The sequence below is a fragment of the Nelumbo lutea genome, chromosome 5 (assembly GCF_056320005.1).
Source record: "Nelumbo lutea isolate HS-2025 chromosome 5, American lotus-T2T, whole genome shotgun sequence".
NCBI classification, from domain to species: domain Eukaryota; kingdom Viridiplantae; phylum Streptophyta; class Magnoliopsida; order Proteales; family Nelumbonaceae; genus Nelumbo; species Nelumbo lutea.
The window spans coordinates 77,079,233-77,095,309 of record NC_142688.1 but is presented as its reverse complement, the minus strand read 5'-3'; the positions used below and the strand labels follow the sequence as shown (position 1 = coordinate 77,095,309).

The 16,077-nt window shown below is 35.3% G+C and overlaps 1 protein-coding gene across 2 annotated transcripts; it reads right to left on the bottom strand.

Moving 5' to 3' along the window:
• Positions 1-2,878: 2,878 nt before the first annotated feature.
• Positions 2,879-5,172, bottom strand: LOC148852985 (dehydrodolichyl diphosphate synthase CPT3-like). 2 transcript variants are annotated; one of them, XM_088946255.1, is made up of 3 exons: positions 4,979-5,172; positions 4,188-4,376; positions 2,879-4,062 (listed from the first exon to the last, which is right to left on the bottom strand). In XM_088946255.1, the coding sequence occupies exons 2-3, from the start codon at positions 4,188-4,190 to the stop codon at positions 3,163-3,165; spliced, it is 903 nt and encodes a 300-aa protein (XP_088802381.1). In that variant the 5' UTR covers positions 4,191-4,376; positions 4,979-5,172; the 3' UTR covers positions 2,879-3,162. The 2 variants fall into 2 exon arrangements, with proteins under 2 accessions (XP_088802381.1, XP_088802382.1); XM_088946256.1 differs by having other exon boundaries at positions 4,872-4,981.
• Between the last annotated feature and the right edge of the window lie 10,905 nt (positions 5,173-16,077).

Here is a 16,077-nt window from a genome sequence, read left to right as displayed (position 1 = left end):
TCAACCAAAATCTCCATAACTATTTCCCAAGTAAGGCTTTACTGAATAATCTAACCCTTCTAAACCCCGAACCCCCTCCCTCCTTGGGTCTAAACACCTTATCCTTCCCTCTCCCAACCCCCTCCCATAAGAAGTCCCTTTGGATCTTCTCCATCCTCTCTGCAATCTATGGTGGCACCCTCAGCAATGATAAATGGGAGGTAGGCAGACTTGATATCAGACTTTTAATTAAGGGTAATCCTTCGCCCCAACAAAAAGTATCTTGCTTTCCATCCATCCAGTCTCCTCTCTATTCTTTCAATGGCTGACTTCCAGATTGTGATGGAAGCAGAATTGCCCCCAACCGGTAAACCCAAATATGTAAACGGTAGTTCTCTGGTTATGCACTTAAAAGCTTCAGCATACTCCTCCAACTCTTCTCTCCTTATCTCTCCAACCCCTATCAGAACACTCTTAGCTTAAATGAGAAATAACAGGTTCAGTACCTCCATGATTAGAAATAACAGGCCCCTCCTCCCCTACTCTAAAATCTTCAATTAACCCCCGTTGTACAGTTTTTTCCAGCAACAGGTTCAGCACCTCCATGATTAGACAAAAAGGAGTGGGGATATTGGATCCCCTTGTCTTAAACCTCTCGAAGGTTAGAAAAATTCAGAAGACACACCATTCAAGAGTAAGAGACGGTTGACATGCATGCAAATATCCAGCTTCTCCAACTTTCCACAAATCCCATTAATCTTTGAATATCCTCTAAGAAGCCCAATTCCACATGATCATACGCTTTTTCAATATCGATTTTGCACACCAAGCCTGCTCTCCCACTTCTAATTCTTGAATCAATGCATTCAGTAGCCACCAAAACTCCATCTAATATCTGTCTTCCTTCCACAAAGGCCATTTGAGTCTCCCCCACCACTTCATGAATCACTTTTTAAGCCTCTTTGATAATACCACTGCCAATAACTTGTAAGGACTGATAATAAGGCTAATTGATCTGATCTCTTTTAAGTCCATCGCCCGTCCTTCTTTGGCATTAATGATAGAAATGTAGCATTTTCCATTTTCTCCAATTTTTTTCCTTTTGAAATTCTTTAATCATTTGAGGTCTTCTCAATAGTACTCCAACCTGCCTTTATAAATGAGAAATTAAACCCAGCTGAACCACCTATCTGCATTGCTTCTCTTTTCCTTTTCACCCATTCCAAGAAGTCTGGATGGTCTAGCCACATGATTTCAAAGACAGAGCAGCTTTTTGCCTCAACTGTACTCAAAATTAGGCCAGAAGAAGATGGAAAAAAAAAAGTAAAAAAGGACCAAATTTAATACATAAGCTTCATTTTTTTAAATGTCACTGCAACAACACACAACCTAAGAAGTGATTCATTTGTTGTTTCTCCACACACAAGGGAACGTGTGTGTGTGTGTGTGCGTTGGCTGGGGGGGACAATCTATTCGGCATTAAATAAATTGCAGCAATATGATAAAAAAACATAACTTGCTGTCTTTTATCAGCAAAGATATAACTGATCATTGAACTCCAAAGAATTCCTTTGTCTAGCTGAACATAAATTCATATTGAGACTTATTGCAGTTCATATCCATCCCAGTAAACAATCTATTCTGCATTGAATAAATTGCAGCAATATGATTAAAAAATGTAACTTGCTATTTTTTATCAGTAAAGGTATAACCGGCCATTGAACTCAAAAGAACAGTATCCATAGCAATTCCTTTGTCTAACTGAACAAAAGTTCACACTGAGACTCATTGCAATTCATATCCATCCCAGTGAAATTAGTAATTAAAGTTGTAATTATCATGTTCATCAAGAATTAACTGATTCCTTTAACCAAAAAAGAAAATAGGAGGAAAACCTCAGAAGTTATGTTACTTGTGTAACAAATTGACAAACTATAGATGAAGAAAACAAAAGTTAATATTTGATAGATCCTATCTTATGGATCTTGTCAGAAGTCTCATGAATTTATCACTTCTAAGGATGTAGCATGTGGATAAATGAACCAAAATCCATCCAGAGAAAGCAATTTACATCATAAGGCATACTATTTTCCAATATTAATGTAGAGCTTTCCTTTCCACATAAGACTGTGTCATTTTCCTGTGAAGTAAAAAAGCCAATTTAAGGATTTGTACAAAGACTATATGGCACTTGTGCTGGTTCACTGGAAACACAGTCTTGCCAGATGAGATGACACCAGCAACCATGCTGAGCTAGATATCCTCCAATAATACAACTGTAGAATTCTAATAGCTGTATGTTGCAGTTTTGAACCCCTTTCTGCTTTCCAGAACCACCAGAAGAAAATAGTGCAGTCTAATAGTAAATGGTTTCCTTTAGGAAAACTCAAAAATACTCATGGTTGGAAGTTCACCTACAAGAAGAAATTGTTGCAGTCCATTCACTTAACATACTATACATTATAAAACCAAAAACTTGGTTTCAACTATTCCATCCAGTACAGAAAACGCCCATTGCCCAATGTTGGTCCCTGCAGAAAGCAGACAAAGGAAACTGGATGTGGACCTAACCTTTAGCATTTTCTTGCAGAAAGTGGATTCTCTCGAACTTGAACCCCACATTGTCATGCTTATCAGCCCAGTATTTTACTATCGCACCAAGGAATGGCATCTACAGAAAAAATTTCAGGATATAATTTGCAGAGATACCATAAGACAAACCATACCAAGTACAGGATGTTTATTTTCTGTATGAGGAAAGAGATAGTGATGCTCAGTGAATCTCAAGAAAAGCTCAAGCGTGAGATTGAGCAAAAAATGCCACAGATTAGGTCCAAATCCAGTCCACCCCTCCCACAAATCATCGTCAGGATCAGCATTAGGTAGTGGCCTTCTACACTTTGGTAAACTCAATAACTTTGTTCAAGTTTTTGTCACATACATACATACATACTCATAAACATGTAACATAGAATTCTACTGAACAAAAAAAGAAAAAGAAAAGGCAAAAGACAAGAAAGACAATTTCCTTGAGAGTAGGGGAACAAGAAATTAAAAACCTCAAGTAACTTTTTTTTTCTTTGATAAATAACCTCAACTAGATTTCAAACTTATAAAGAAGATATATGTGGTTTGGGCTTCATAGTACAATCTACAAATGCAAATATTTGATGGAGTGAAGGCTTATGACTGCTTCTTTTTCTTATCTATGTAAGACTTTGACCTTTGGTAATGCAAGATCACCCAGCCCAGCCACCAAGGAGACATCTCCGGCCAAGATGCATTTAGGACATGCAAATAGCAGAAAGTCGTCTGCCAGAGAAGGAAATTGCTCAGCCGTGTCTCACCAGAAGTCCGAATCAATATATCAGGATCTGGACATTCAGATAGATACATGTGTCTCTCCAGATCTGCCAAAGCAATACAAGATTCTTCCTCCAATAAAGGGTTGTTGTATCCACCAAGAATATCTACTTTTTTCCCATTGAAATTTGAATTTGCTTCCTGAGCTTGGGTTAATTTTTCTTTACATGATTCTTCAACAGCATGCACAATCTCATTTGCAGATGTATAGGCAACACAAACCGATAGTACTACATTGGTGTTCTTGGCAGTAGCTCTCATTGCCTTCTCAGCTGCTAGTCTGACAGGCTCATGCAAGAGCTTCAAATCCCCAAAGAAATTAATTCTAACCCCATGACTATTCACAATGCTCTCTTCCTTGAGCAACTCATCAATCTTTTCCATCATTAAATCCATGATATACTTAACTTCACTAGGATCCCGCTTGAAATTGTCAATGCTGAAAGCGTATACAGTTACATACCTTACACCTATCTTGTAACAACATTCAAGGATCTGAATCAAAGAAGAAAACCCAGCTCTGTGACCAGCACCAGGTGCCAATTTCCGGGATTTGGCATATCTACGATTCCCATCCATGATGAAGGCAATGTGATATGGGATTGGACCTACACATAGAAGTGCAAAAAACAACTTTTGCAGGGTACTATCCATGAAAGATACGAACTTATGATACATCAACCGAAGAAATTTTCCAATTCCATTCTCCATGTTAAAATCCTACACAAAAACACAAAGCAGACAAAAAGTACAACAGATAAAAAAGAATCAGGAGCTGTTGGTCTTGCTGCATGTACCACACAGGCAATAGGTAATCGATCATAAGGTCGGAAATCATAACATACCATTCTGTCCTTCAAACCAAGTTTGACTTGCAGTTCGGAGAGCCAGCATTACCAGCCCAGGCTCAGGCTTGAGGCGAACATAGGGTTATGTTTGCTCTACCTCTTAGCTCATTAATATTCACTTTTGCAATAACCCAAACATCTAGTGTGCAACAACAACTCCTATCTGCATTCGGACCTGCTGGTTACCTAATGAAGGGTGACCGTCAGATAACGTATAAAAACAGGGAAATGTGTAAAACTCTAACAGATATCAAGTAGACGTTTGAAACAATAAAGAAAGAAAGAAAGAAAGAAAGAAAGAAAACGTAGAAGACATAGGAAAAATAAAATCTTTTTGTCTCTACAAATCAAACCCAACCCACAATATTCATATAATGACCATAACAGGTTCAAAACCTGCGATATGTGCAAGCAACGGTTTCTACATCTCCTAACAAGAACAAGCTTAAATTAGGATTGAAAATTTGAAACCAGAACGGTCCAAGTCTAAATCCAAAATAACAAGTTATTAACAACGATCAGGACTAAAAGAATTGTGGAACCCCATCACCATTGTTCATCAATCCTTTTTTTCCCAAAGAGAGACAACACAACAAAATACAGCACGTTAAACCCAAATTGAAAAGACCAAATAGTAAAACCAAGTCGATTCCGGATTCCCATCACTTTCGTTCTTCTTACCTTGGACTGAGCATGAGAATAAGAAACCGGATTGAATAACTGAAAGTGCAGAACGACATGAAAATCAGATGCGGCAGAGAGAGAGAGAGAGAAGAGTTACCACTTACCAGTCGTTTTTGGAAGCTAAAAGCCTAAAACTTGCTCCTGGCCTACTCTGCTGGCGTTCAGTGCAAGAGGAATATTGGATACTGTATCAGGACGGCAAATCTAACTTCACTGCAGAAAGAGACACAAGTGATGACTGATGAGGAGTCTGACTCAGAAAATTCTACCTCTACCCGTCTCCTATTCAACTCGTGTGGCAGATCGGGTCAGCACATACCAAAGATTTATACCGGGTTAGTGCTCTCTTGACCAAGTATTCGGTACTGCGACGTTCATAAAATGCGGTGCGTTAGAATATACTGGCCCCACGTTGTTGAAAATCACATGGTTTGAGCAAATTAAAAGAAAGAAATCACATGGTTTGAGCGAATTAAAAGAAAGAAATCACATGATTTGAGCGAATCAATCATGAGATCACATGAATTTAATCGCACCATACTCGTGCTTTTGCACTGTAGTAGGTTGTTGCATTATCATCAAAGTTTTTAATTGGGTAATTTACTAGAGCACCCCCTATTTACTTAAACCTACTCATTTTACTAAAACACTTGCAACCTATTTATTTACCAACGTTTTAAAAATAGATGCAGAAACGGAATCGTTCTATCTACCAGTTTTTAGGTCAACAATTCAATCGTCTAGACGGTTTGTATATTATGGCAAATTTTATGAGATTTCAGATTTGAGAAAGGAGAAAAAAAATGAAATAAGAAGAATGAAGGAGAGAATGATGGAAAAATAAGGAAGAGGAGGAGGAGGAGGATAGCGGCGACGGCGAGGCGGTGGCAACAGATGCAAATCTGAGATCCGAGTTCTTGGATCTCAACCTGAGATCGATTTCTCTAAAACACCTATAGTCTTCTTCTTCTTCTTCTTCTTCTTCTTCTTCTTCTCTTTGTGCTAGATCCCATATCTGAGTTCGTGTCTTAGACTGGATCTCAGATTTGAGCTCTCCTCTCTACAACTTTATATTGCAAACCGCTGGCTAGGTTAAATGAGTCAACGGTTCAACTGCCCAGGTCAACAATTTTCTGACGAAGTCAACGATTTTTTACCCAAGAACGAGTTAAGGGTGAAATGGAACCAGTTGCTTGGACGATTTTTTGGCAAAACGATCTTACCGTCTGGGTCAACGACAATTCAAAAACATTGCTATTTACTTAATCAATATTTCATTAATAAGTGTTCGTTTTGTTATCTTAAGGCCATGTTTGACTTCACTTCTAAAAAGTACTTCTTTTAACAAGTACTTCTTTTAAGTGTTTGGACCATACATTAAGTGGTAAAAAAGTACTTATGTGTGTTTGGTAAAAAAGTCACCAATAAGGGTTTTTTTTTTTTAAAAAAAAGAAATACTTATAGAAAAAGTGACATGAGATTGGCTTTTTTTTCAATACCACTTGGAAAGTGCTTTTTCAAAATGTATGGGACGATTCAGTCCCTAAATAATTTATTTAATATTCATTTTGCCCCTACACAAGGGTTTTCTTTCCTCTCCTCCTATTCGAACATAGTAAGCAGAGGGTGGCGTCTCCAGTTGCAGGTCCACCAGCAATGATTGACGGTGCGAAAATACAGACAGCAGACTTGCCATTTTTCTTGAGTTTTTTAACGCCTGAAAAGGCAATCTTCTCTCTATTCGTAGATCTGTGATTGGGCAAGTTTACCGACAACACCCAACCATCTAGTCATCGGTGAAAGAAGGTGAGTTCGCCCAAACTCCCCCCCCCCCCCCCCCCGCTTCATGTTTGACGTTATTTTCTTGCTTTTTTTTGGGTGAATATTTGTTTGGATTCATTTTTTCATATTTCTCCAGTGAGAAATCCAAAATATTTGTTTTTTTTTTGCATTGACTATGTCATGATTCCTATGCATGAGTTGTTGTTTTTTTTTTTTGTGTGTGTTCTTTTGTTAAAAATGATGCAAAACATATGCTGAAATATGTGGGTTACAGATTTTTTTTCTTGATTTTTAGTATGAATAATTACTTAAATGTTTATATTTTTCTTGATTTGTGATTGCATTTTTCTTTATTTTTTATATGTATAGTTGTGATGTTTTTTATATTTTGTTGTGATTAATATTTAGTTAAATGTTTACATGTATTCTTGATTTATGATTGCATTTTTCTTTATTTGTTATATGAATATTTGTTATGCTTCGTATATGTTATTATGATTAATAATTAGTTAAATGTTTGAATTATTTTTTGAAAACTTGTCCTTGCATTATTACTTCTTAAGTGTAATGGTGAATCTTTGTTAGTAAATATCATTTGATGATGTTAAATTCATATTGTATTTTTTTCATGATTTTTTGTTCATATTTTAATATTTTTTTGAATAAGCCAAATTTTCCTATTTTACTTTTTTTTTAATTCTCATTGATATTTGTGTTTTTTATTAATATGTATAGTTAATATTATCCTATTTTATTTTTTAAAATAGGATATTGGTGGTGTTTGTTAAATTGTTCTTACTATTATTATTTATTATATTTTTATTATTATTATTTATCATTTGTCATTATTTGTTGTTATTATTATTATTATTATTATTTATGATATTTTTATTATTATTATTTATCAATAATATTTATTATTTGTTGTTGATGTTGGTGGTGGTGATGTTGTTGTTGTTATAATAATAATAATAAGTGATTTGGCAAGTGAGTCACCAAATAGCCTTAAGTGGTTGTTAAAATAAGCACTTCTAAAAAGTATTGGTGCAACAAGTACTTCTTTTAACAACCACTTAGGTGGCGTTTGATAAATCTGAAAAGTTAAAAAGATATTATTTGTCTGAAATCTAAAAAGAAGCATAGATGCTTTTCTACTTTTTAGAGGCTCTGAATCAATAAATTTATTTGTGTTTGATCAACTCTTTACCATCCAAAATTCTCTAATTTTACTGTTTTATCCCTAGAACATACTATTTGGAAATGTTGAGTTCAATTCACATTATCTCATAAAAATAATTTTCAACTTCAAAATAATATTGAAACAATACGAATAAAAAACAATAAATTAATAATTAAAATTACTTATTACTAATTAATAAATTACACAATTAAAATTAAAAAATAATTAATGACTATAAAATATTAAAATAATTAATAATTTACACAAATAAAAATTAAAATAATTTTTTAAAATTAATGAAATAATTAAAAATTACTAATTAATAAATAATAAATAACACAAGTAAAATTAATAAAAAATAATTAATGTTTAATAAAAATATTAAAATAATTAATACTTAATAAAAATTAAAATAATTAATAACTATTAATTAGTAAAAATAATTTGTAATTAATAATTATTATTAATTATTGATCCCTCACCCTCTTGACATCAAGCGCTCTCCTTGTTGTTGCTTCTCGATCCCCTATCACCGACAAAGTACTCCTCCAAGGAGCCACCACTATTGGAACTCTCAAGGCCGGAACCTTCCTACTGATTTCTTGCTTTTCTTCCTTGGACGATTTCTCCGCCGACGAAATGCTTTGCTTCCGTCCCCTAAAAAGCATCAGCAGGAGCGAAATAAACACATTAATTAGCATCATTAGAAGGTTCAACCGGTTTCTCGTTCTCAAGAACCAGGAGGGACGTTGCAGGATTTTAATGGCAGAATCCCTAAAATAACACATTGAAATGAGTTTTTGCTTCTTCCTTTCTCTCCTTATTCCCCATGATTCGTTTCGACAAGCAGGAATCTCTAGCTGAACTCAAATCCCATAAAGAATGTGTGTGTGTGTGAGAGAGAGAGAGAGAGAGGAAGAGGGAGAGGGTGTGAGAAATTGAATGCCACAACAACTCTTTTATAGCAACAGTGGTGGGAAGACAAGGGAGAGAGAGGGGGAGAGGGAAACACCGCTACTAATAGTTGCAGCAGTGGTGGCGGAAAGACAAGGGGAGAGAGAGGGTGGGGGAAATCAAACGCCGTTGCAACTAGTGTTGGCGAGAATACAAGGGGAGAGGGAGAGAAAGAGGGAAATGTCATTGTTGAGAGTTACAGTGGCAGTGGCTAGAAGACAAAGGGGAGAGAGTGAGGGTGTGGGTGAGGGAAATTGAGGATGGGCATTTTTGTCTTTTAATGCTGTCTGAAAAATGTCTAAGCACATTAAATCATTGGCCTACTTCAAACATAGGTGGCGTCTAAAAAAACAACATTTTCAGATTTCAAATGTCTAAAAAGTATTATCAAATGCAACCTTAATCACCAAACATAGCCTAAAAATAGTATCGTGATCACTTGAATTAGTAGAAAATATTCAAGGACATGGGACCATAATTGTTTATTTCAAAAGTATCCCTAACACTTCTTTGTATAAAAACAAAGTTAACCAAATAAAATAGTTGCTTGTGTCTCAATAGTGGCAAAAATGTTATTTCCATTTTTAACTTATTTTAATTAAATTTATTCAAATGAAAGGTTGATTAAGTAAATCGAATGCAAATTATAAGCGGTATTTCAGTAAAATGCAAATTATATGATAGGTTTTAATAAATCCATAAAACCAGAGGGGGTGTTTTAATAAATAACCTTTTTTAATATTATATCATGTCCTTTATTATAATCTATTATAAAAGTTAAATATGATATATGGTTAATACATTTGCATATTAGTATATTATAATAATGATTGAATTTATTGTAGCATGGATCCGTTCACATGATTTGGGTGTGAAGGGGAATGCAATATTTTTGTATTTTTTATTAAAACGCTATAGGGTTTGGGAGTGGTGTGAGTTTTGTTATGACCATAGGGTATCCATTATATTTAATGTAGATACCTATTTCTAATACTTGATTGTAAACCCATAAATACTTTTGAATGTATTTCATAAAAAAAAATAATATACATAGTAAAAACAAGGATTTAAATATATGGGTGTATCATATCGGTATTGTCAGGGACAATTCGAAACTGAATCTCCCAACATGCAAGGGGATTGTATTTTAAATCAACCACTAATCCAACTTGACTCTTGTGTTAATTAGTGAAATAAAATAACTTTTATTAAATATTCTATGTACATATTACATGTAACCCAAATAAATAATACATTTTTGTGTTTAAAAATTCCTACTAAAAATTAAAAGAATAGTATTCAAAATTGTTATTTTATAAACTTATAGAATAACTGAATAAATAACCTATCAAATTCACATTAAAATCAAAAAATGATTTTGATTTCAAAAATTTATGAAAATAAAAATATTAATAATAGAATAACTATTTTAGTATTTAAAATTAATATATATTGATTATTAATTAATATTTTAATTTACCTCACATTAAATAACAACATATTAAATATTTATAAAAATGCTTGCAAAATATTTGAGAATATAATATTAAATAGAATCTATAAACTCTACCAATTAAAATTTATACCAAAAATGGGTTATAATTTTAGAAAAACTATAGAAACAAAAATACTAATAATGTAATAATTATATTAGCAATTAAAAATTTGCAGCATATATATAATAGAATTTTTAATTGCTATATATATCTTAGAAATTTTAACACATTTGATATATTTTAATTTGAAATTATATATTTTTATAAATTATTAATTGATATTTTAATTTACATTTGAGAATTAAATATTTGGTTTTTTTTGTTATTGTAAAAAAGTAAGAAATAGTAAAATAGAAAATAATTGATATAATAATTAAAATACAAATATGTGCATATTTTATTTGTCTTGTACTCTTGATTGATACATTATCTATAAAATTGTATGATATTTATGCATCTTGACATATTAATTGTAATATATTTTTTCATATATACTATTAAAATATATGTTTCCTAGGTATTTATGCATTATTTGTGGTTATTTGATTTTAAATTTGGTGTTATTAGAATATTTGATTATGGAATTTGTATGTGTTTTCTTAGCGTATTAAAATCTTACATCTATATCCATGTGTTTCTAACATGTATTTGTATCTGTTTCCGTATCCAAGTTGTTCGATACGATACTCGATACCGATACTTTAATCCTTGAGTAAAAATGATTGAAAGAAAATTTGAACTTGCATCAAGCCCATACACAATGTAGGCTAGGGATGGGCATGGTATAAAATTTTACCAACATATGTTTATATGAAAGGGTAAACCTCTTAAACTATCCTTACTATTCATGAAATTGACAAATTGTACTCTTACTGTTTACGTATTGTCTTAAGCTACCCTTAAGTTTTTTGACAATTGTCTAAAACCTCCCATGCCGTTAATTTTCCGTCACTCTTTGTTCACAGGTAACATCACGTGAGTGGTAATCATTTTAAAATTCCTAAAATACCTTTATTATTCACCGTCGTTATTGGAAGTTGCAACGGTGGCGGATTTTGGTATTGTCATCGCAGGCAACTTCCGAGTAGACTTGTTCATGAGCCGGGCCGGGCTGGGCTGGGCTTTTACTCTTCATTAATGAAAATTTGTTAGGCCCGAGCTCGAGCCCGGCCCGACCAATGGGCCTATAACTTGGGCCCGAGCCCAGCCCTGATAAAAGGCCAGAAGCCCGATTGTGTTCATCGGAACTGAGTTTGTGGTGACTGTGGTTTGTGAGTTGCGACCTGCGATATTAAGTTTAATAGTGATCAGTTTGCGTATGTGTGTGTGTGTGTGTGTGTGTGAGAGAGAGAGAGAGAGAGAGAGAACTCACTGCCGCAGTCGGTGCCTATATTCGCCGCCTCACCGTCGCCGGTGTCTGAGATTTGAAAGAGAAGTGAGATTTGAGAAGAGGAACGAGAGAGTCAGAGAGAGAGAGAGAGAGAGAGAGAGAGAGAGAGAAGGAGAGGAGTGAGGACTCACTGTCAGAGTTGTGCCGGTGAACGTTCGCCGCCTCGCCGGTTGTGTGGCTGCTTGAGAGTGTGAGGATGAGAACTGTGGAGGATGTGGAAATTGGAGAAGAATGGTTCGGCTGGAAAAAGAAAGGAAAGAGGCAAAGAGGTGAAAAAAGAAGGGGTCTTCGACTAGGGTTTTTAGGTTTAGTTATAGGTCGGGCCGAGCTATTTTGGTAAATCCCGAGCCCAGCTCTAATTTATTGCGGGCCGAGCTTTTTGGCCTGAGGTTAAGCCTGCAGGCCCATATGCGTGTTCAAGCCCGTCCGGGGGCCGGGCCGGCCCATGAACATGTCTATTTCCGAGACCATTCTACACCTATGCATGAAACATATTCGTTTTGAGGCGCAAAAGCTACTAGTGAAGCATGAGGAGCCAATACAAAAAGATGAGTTTCGGAATAGGACAATCACGACAGCAACACCATCCTTCATTTAGTCGTGGCAAAGAAGCATATTGAGGTACCTCCCACGACTAATTTATATCTAATGATCTCAATCTTTTCAGTTAGACGGTTATTATATTTTGATGCCCAGGAGGTTTCTTGGATCATCCTTTAATTAATTTCCCTGAATATGAAAATTATGAACAAAAAAACTTATCTCAAACAGTCAAAACAGAATAGAGCTAGCTACCCCCTACCTTCATTTAGTACACCACTTGCAACGACGGATTTATTTTGAAAATTTGGAAGTCAATACAGATGTCTCAAATACGGTTTTGGGTTTTGGAGGTTGCATTTAGTAAAAATTGGAAATCAGGGGTTTTTCATCAATTGGGTTTTATTTTGAAATTTTAATGAATAGAGAAGGGCAAATTCGATATTTCATTTTTTTTCTATTGGTGTTTACCGGTGAGTCAATTATCAGAAAACTTAAGGATATCTTAAGACAATATGTAAATAGTAAGGGTACATTTTGTCAATTTCATTAACAGTAGGGGTAATTTAAGAGATTTACCTTTATATAAAATGTATATGTGGTATATATGTATGTATGGTATAATATATTAAGATATACACAATAAAATTTTACATACATTTTTTGTAATTTTGATTATAAAATTAAATTAAGTTTTTTTTATCTCTAAGATTGATATAGCCAAATTCACCCTTGTCACCATATGAGGACACGTGGCATGCCCAAAAGGGTAATCTTGTCATCTCATAGACCCTAGGGGCATCCTTGTCCTTTTGTCTTCGTATTAATGCCCACACAAGGGAGGCTTCAATTATGAGTATGGATTCTAGGCCTCAGGTAATCTTCCTACACTTTCTTATTCACTTAACTGCTCTTGAGTTTTTACCACCTCAACTTCCTTGAGTCATCAATTGACTTGACCATCGAAGTTCCCAGCCCAAGAACCACACCATAGGCCTCTAACACCTTTTCTTCGTGGGATTACTATAAGAGGATGGCATCACAAAGTGTGTAGATTCAGTTGACCCAAGACTAAACCCGGGTAAAGCCAACCCACTATAGCAATAATAAGACAAAGTTTAAGCGCCAATTACTCCAACACAAGTAAAAATAATCTAGAATGAAAATAAACATGTGGCTTAAATTACTAAACAAGGGATGTTATGGAACAAAGGGTAAAATAGGGAATAACAATAATAGGAAAAGTCCAAAAAGATATTTAATCACATGTTTTAAATGTAAAGAGAATGTTCGGGAACAAGAGGTAAAATGGGGAAAGCATTACAAATTTACAACTTCAGAAGTTTTTGGAATATGGCCCCAAAACCTATAAATAGATGATCCTGATCCTGACCCATTTCATGGGACTTTTAGACCTCATTCTCCACCCTTTGAACTGCCATTGCTCTCCTTTATCTTCTTCATCTCAATAATTCTCCTTCCATGTGGTCGTCCACCATCTTTCTCCTCCATTGAACTCTTGAAGGTCGGATCCCTCATTGAATGGTATATAGGCAACCTTCCAAGGATCCGACCACTTTCTCTCTTCATCCTCTTCTTCTTTCCCCATTCCCAGTTCAGACATCTAACCAATTCCTCGGTCTTTATGGTACAAATCACCACATCCACTAGCCTTACAATACAATCTCTAGTTTCACATGATCATTGAGGGAGTTAGTTTGGAAAAATTCATAGCTGGCATGTGTTTATTTACTACAAGACAGAAGATACTGATATATGTCATAATGCAAGGTCTAGCATGAATACAACGATTTCAACTCAATCTGCCTACATGACTTAGATTTTGCAATCCCCAATTCAGTCTGCACCCAACACATCTAGATTTTGCTCAAAATCAATTTGTTTAACCATTGAGTCAAACCAGATATTCCAACTTCTTAAAGTTTGTTTTAATCTATACATTGATCTGTTGAGCTTACACACCATGTCTCCTGACCTTTGGCAACAATATCCTAATGGACTTAAGCATGGCCATGGCCAAGAAGGTTTCATCATAATCGGTTCATTCTTTATGAGTATAACCTTTTGCCACAAGTCAAGCTTTGTACGTCTCAACATTTCCATTAGGACCATTCTTTATCTTGTAGATACATTCACAGCTAATTACTTTTACCTTAGGGTTAGGTTTACAAGAGTCTATATACTATTGGTGTTCATTGGGTCCATCTCGGCTTTCATGGCATCTTCCTACTCGAAAGAATTTATGTCTAACATAGATTCTATATAAGTCAAGGGATCCTTCTCACTATCCATTGATTATGATAAAGTTCAAACTAAGGTGGACGAACAATAGATAAGGTCTCGTCAACTTGGGCGAGCCAAGTTAGAAGAACAAAGTAGTGCACCAAGTAGGACTTACAATAAGACAAAAGTCAAAGGTCCTTGGAAAAGGCACTTCGACGCTCAAGTCAGTGGGAGATGAAGAGGTTAGCTAGGTCAAGCGATTAAGGTTTGAGGGCGATCTAATCTAAACCGAGCAAGGTTGAGAAGGATGGGAGAGAGAGATGATACTTCAATGGGAGTGCCCTTAAATAACTAAGTGTCATGGTGTACTTGGTTATGTTTCCATGTTTCCCGGGTGTATGGTGCTCTGTCAAAGAGGCTAACACCCGAGATTTTCAAGTGCATCTGTGTTCCTTGGTGTGGTATGATTATCAAGAGTGCGTAGGGCACTATGTTACCTATTCTCGTCCGAAGTCTTTGTTGGATAGCATGATCACCGATTCTAGCATAGGGCACTATGATACATCATTTAGTTGTGGCATAGCAAGAGGAGACAATTATGACATAATCTCATTATTCTTTAATTAGTCCTTAAATTGTGACAATTGTGACATAACCCTTAAATTAATTATGTACGCATACCCATGTCGAGAATAGTCATCGGTAAAGGTTGTAAAGTGTAAATGTAAATTATGTGTCTTAACATTCAAGCGACTACATACATTTGTATATATAAGGTCAAGTGTGTTTATACTTCTTTCAGGCTTGTCTATAGCTGGCCTTTTAATCATTTTGCCTTCAAGGCAAGGTTCAAAAATTGATAAACTTTCTACTATAAGAAATCCAAATGATCGTTCATCACGAATTTGTGATTCACTCTATATTTATATGGCCAAGTAGTTAATGCCACACGAAGGTGCGATATGTTTCTTATGTTCTTTTCATGTGGTAGTTTTCCAAAGTTGTCCCGGTCACATTCAAGTTCTCCATGGGTAAGAAATTTTTTATTCAATTTAACTGTAACCTTATTACTAAATAAAACGGAATAACCATCTCTACAAAGCTTAGAAACTGAAATCAAATTTCTTTTAAGTTGTGGAACATAAAGACAATCTTTAAGATCAATGATTAATTCCCTAAAAACTAAAAGTATTACTCCAATAGAAATAGATGTAACAAAGGATTAAAATATCGGTATTGGACAACTTGGATATGGATACTACTGTAGGCGCATATGGAAAGGCCAGGCTGGCACCACATCCTAGCCATCCGTTGCTAACAACCTCCAACCAATCCCAGGCAAGTTAAAGTATAAATAGGGGTGTCCCTCCAATAGGTAAGGTCACTTGGCCCATTCCTACTCTTAAGTTCTCTAGCACTCGAGTGCCCTCGTTTGAGCTCTCTCTTCAAGCCTCATTTGACCCCTATAGCGTACTTGACTAACTTGCATGTCAAAGACTCCGCCCCTGGGATAACAAATAGGGGCCTCTGACGTGCTCTCTTCTTCACAGGTTTGACACATTGGCCCTCATCTAAGGAAGTGAATTTACCTTGTTGCCCTCAGCCCATCCTTAGTAG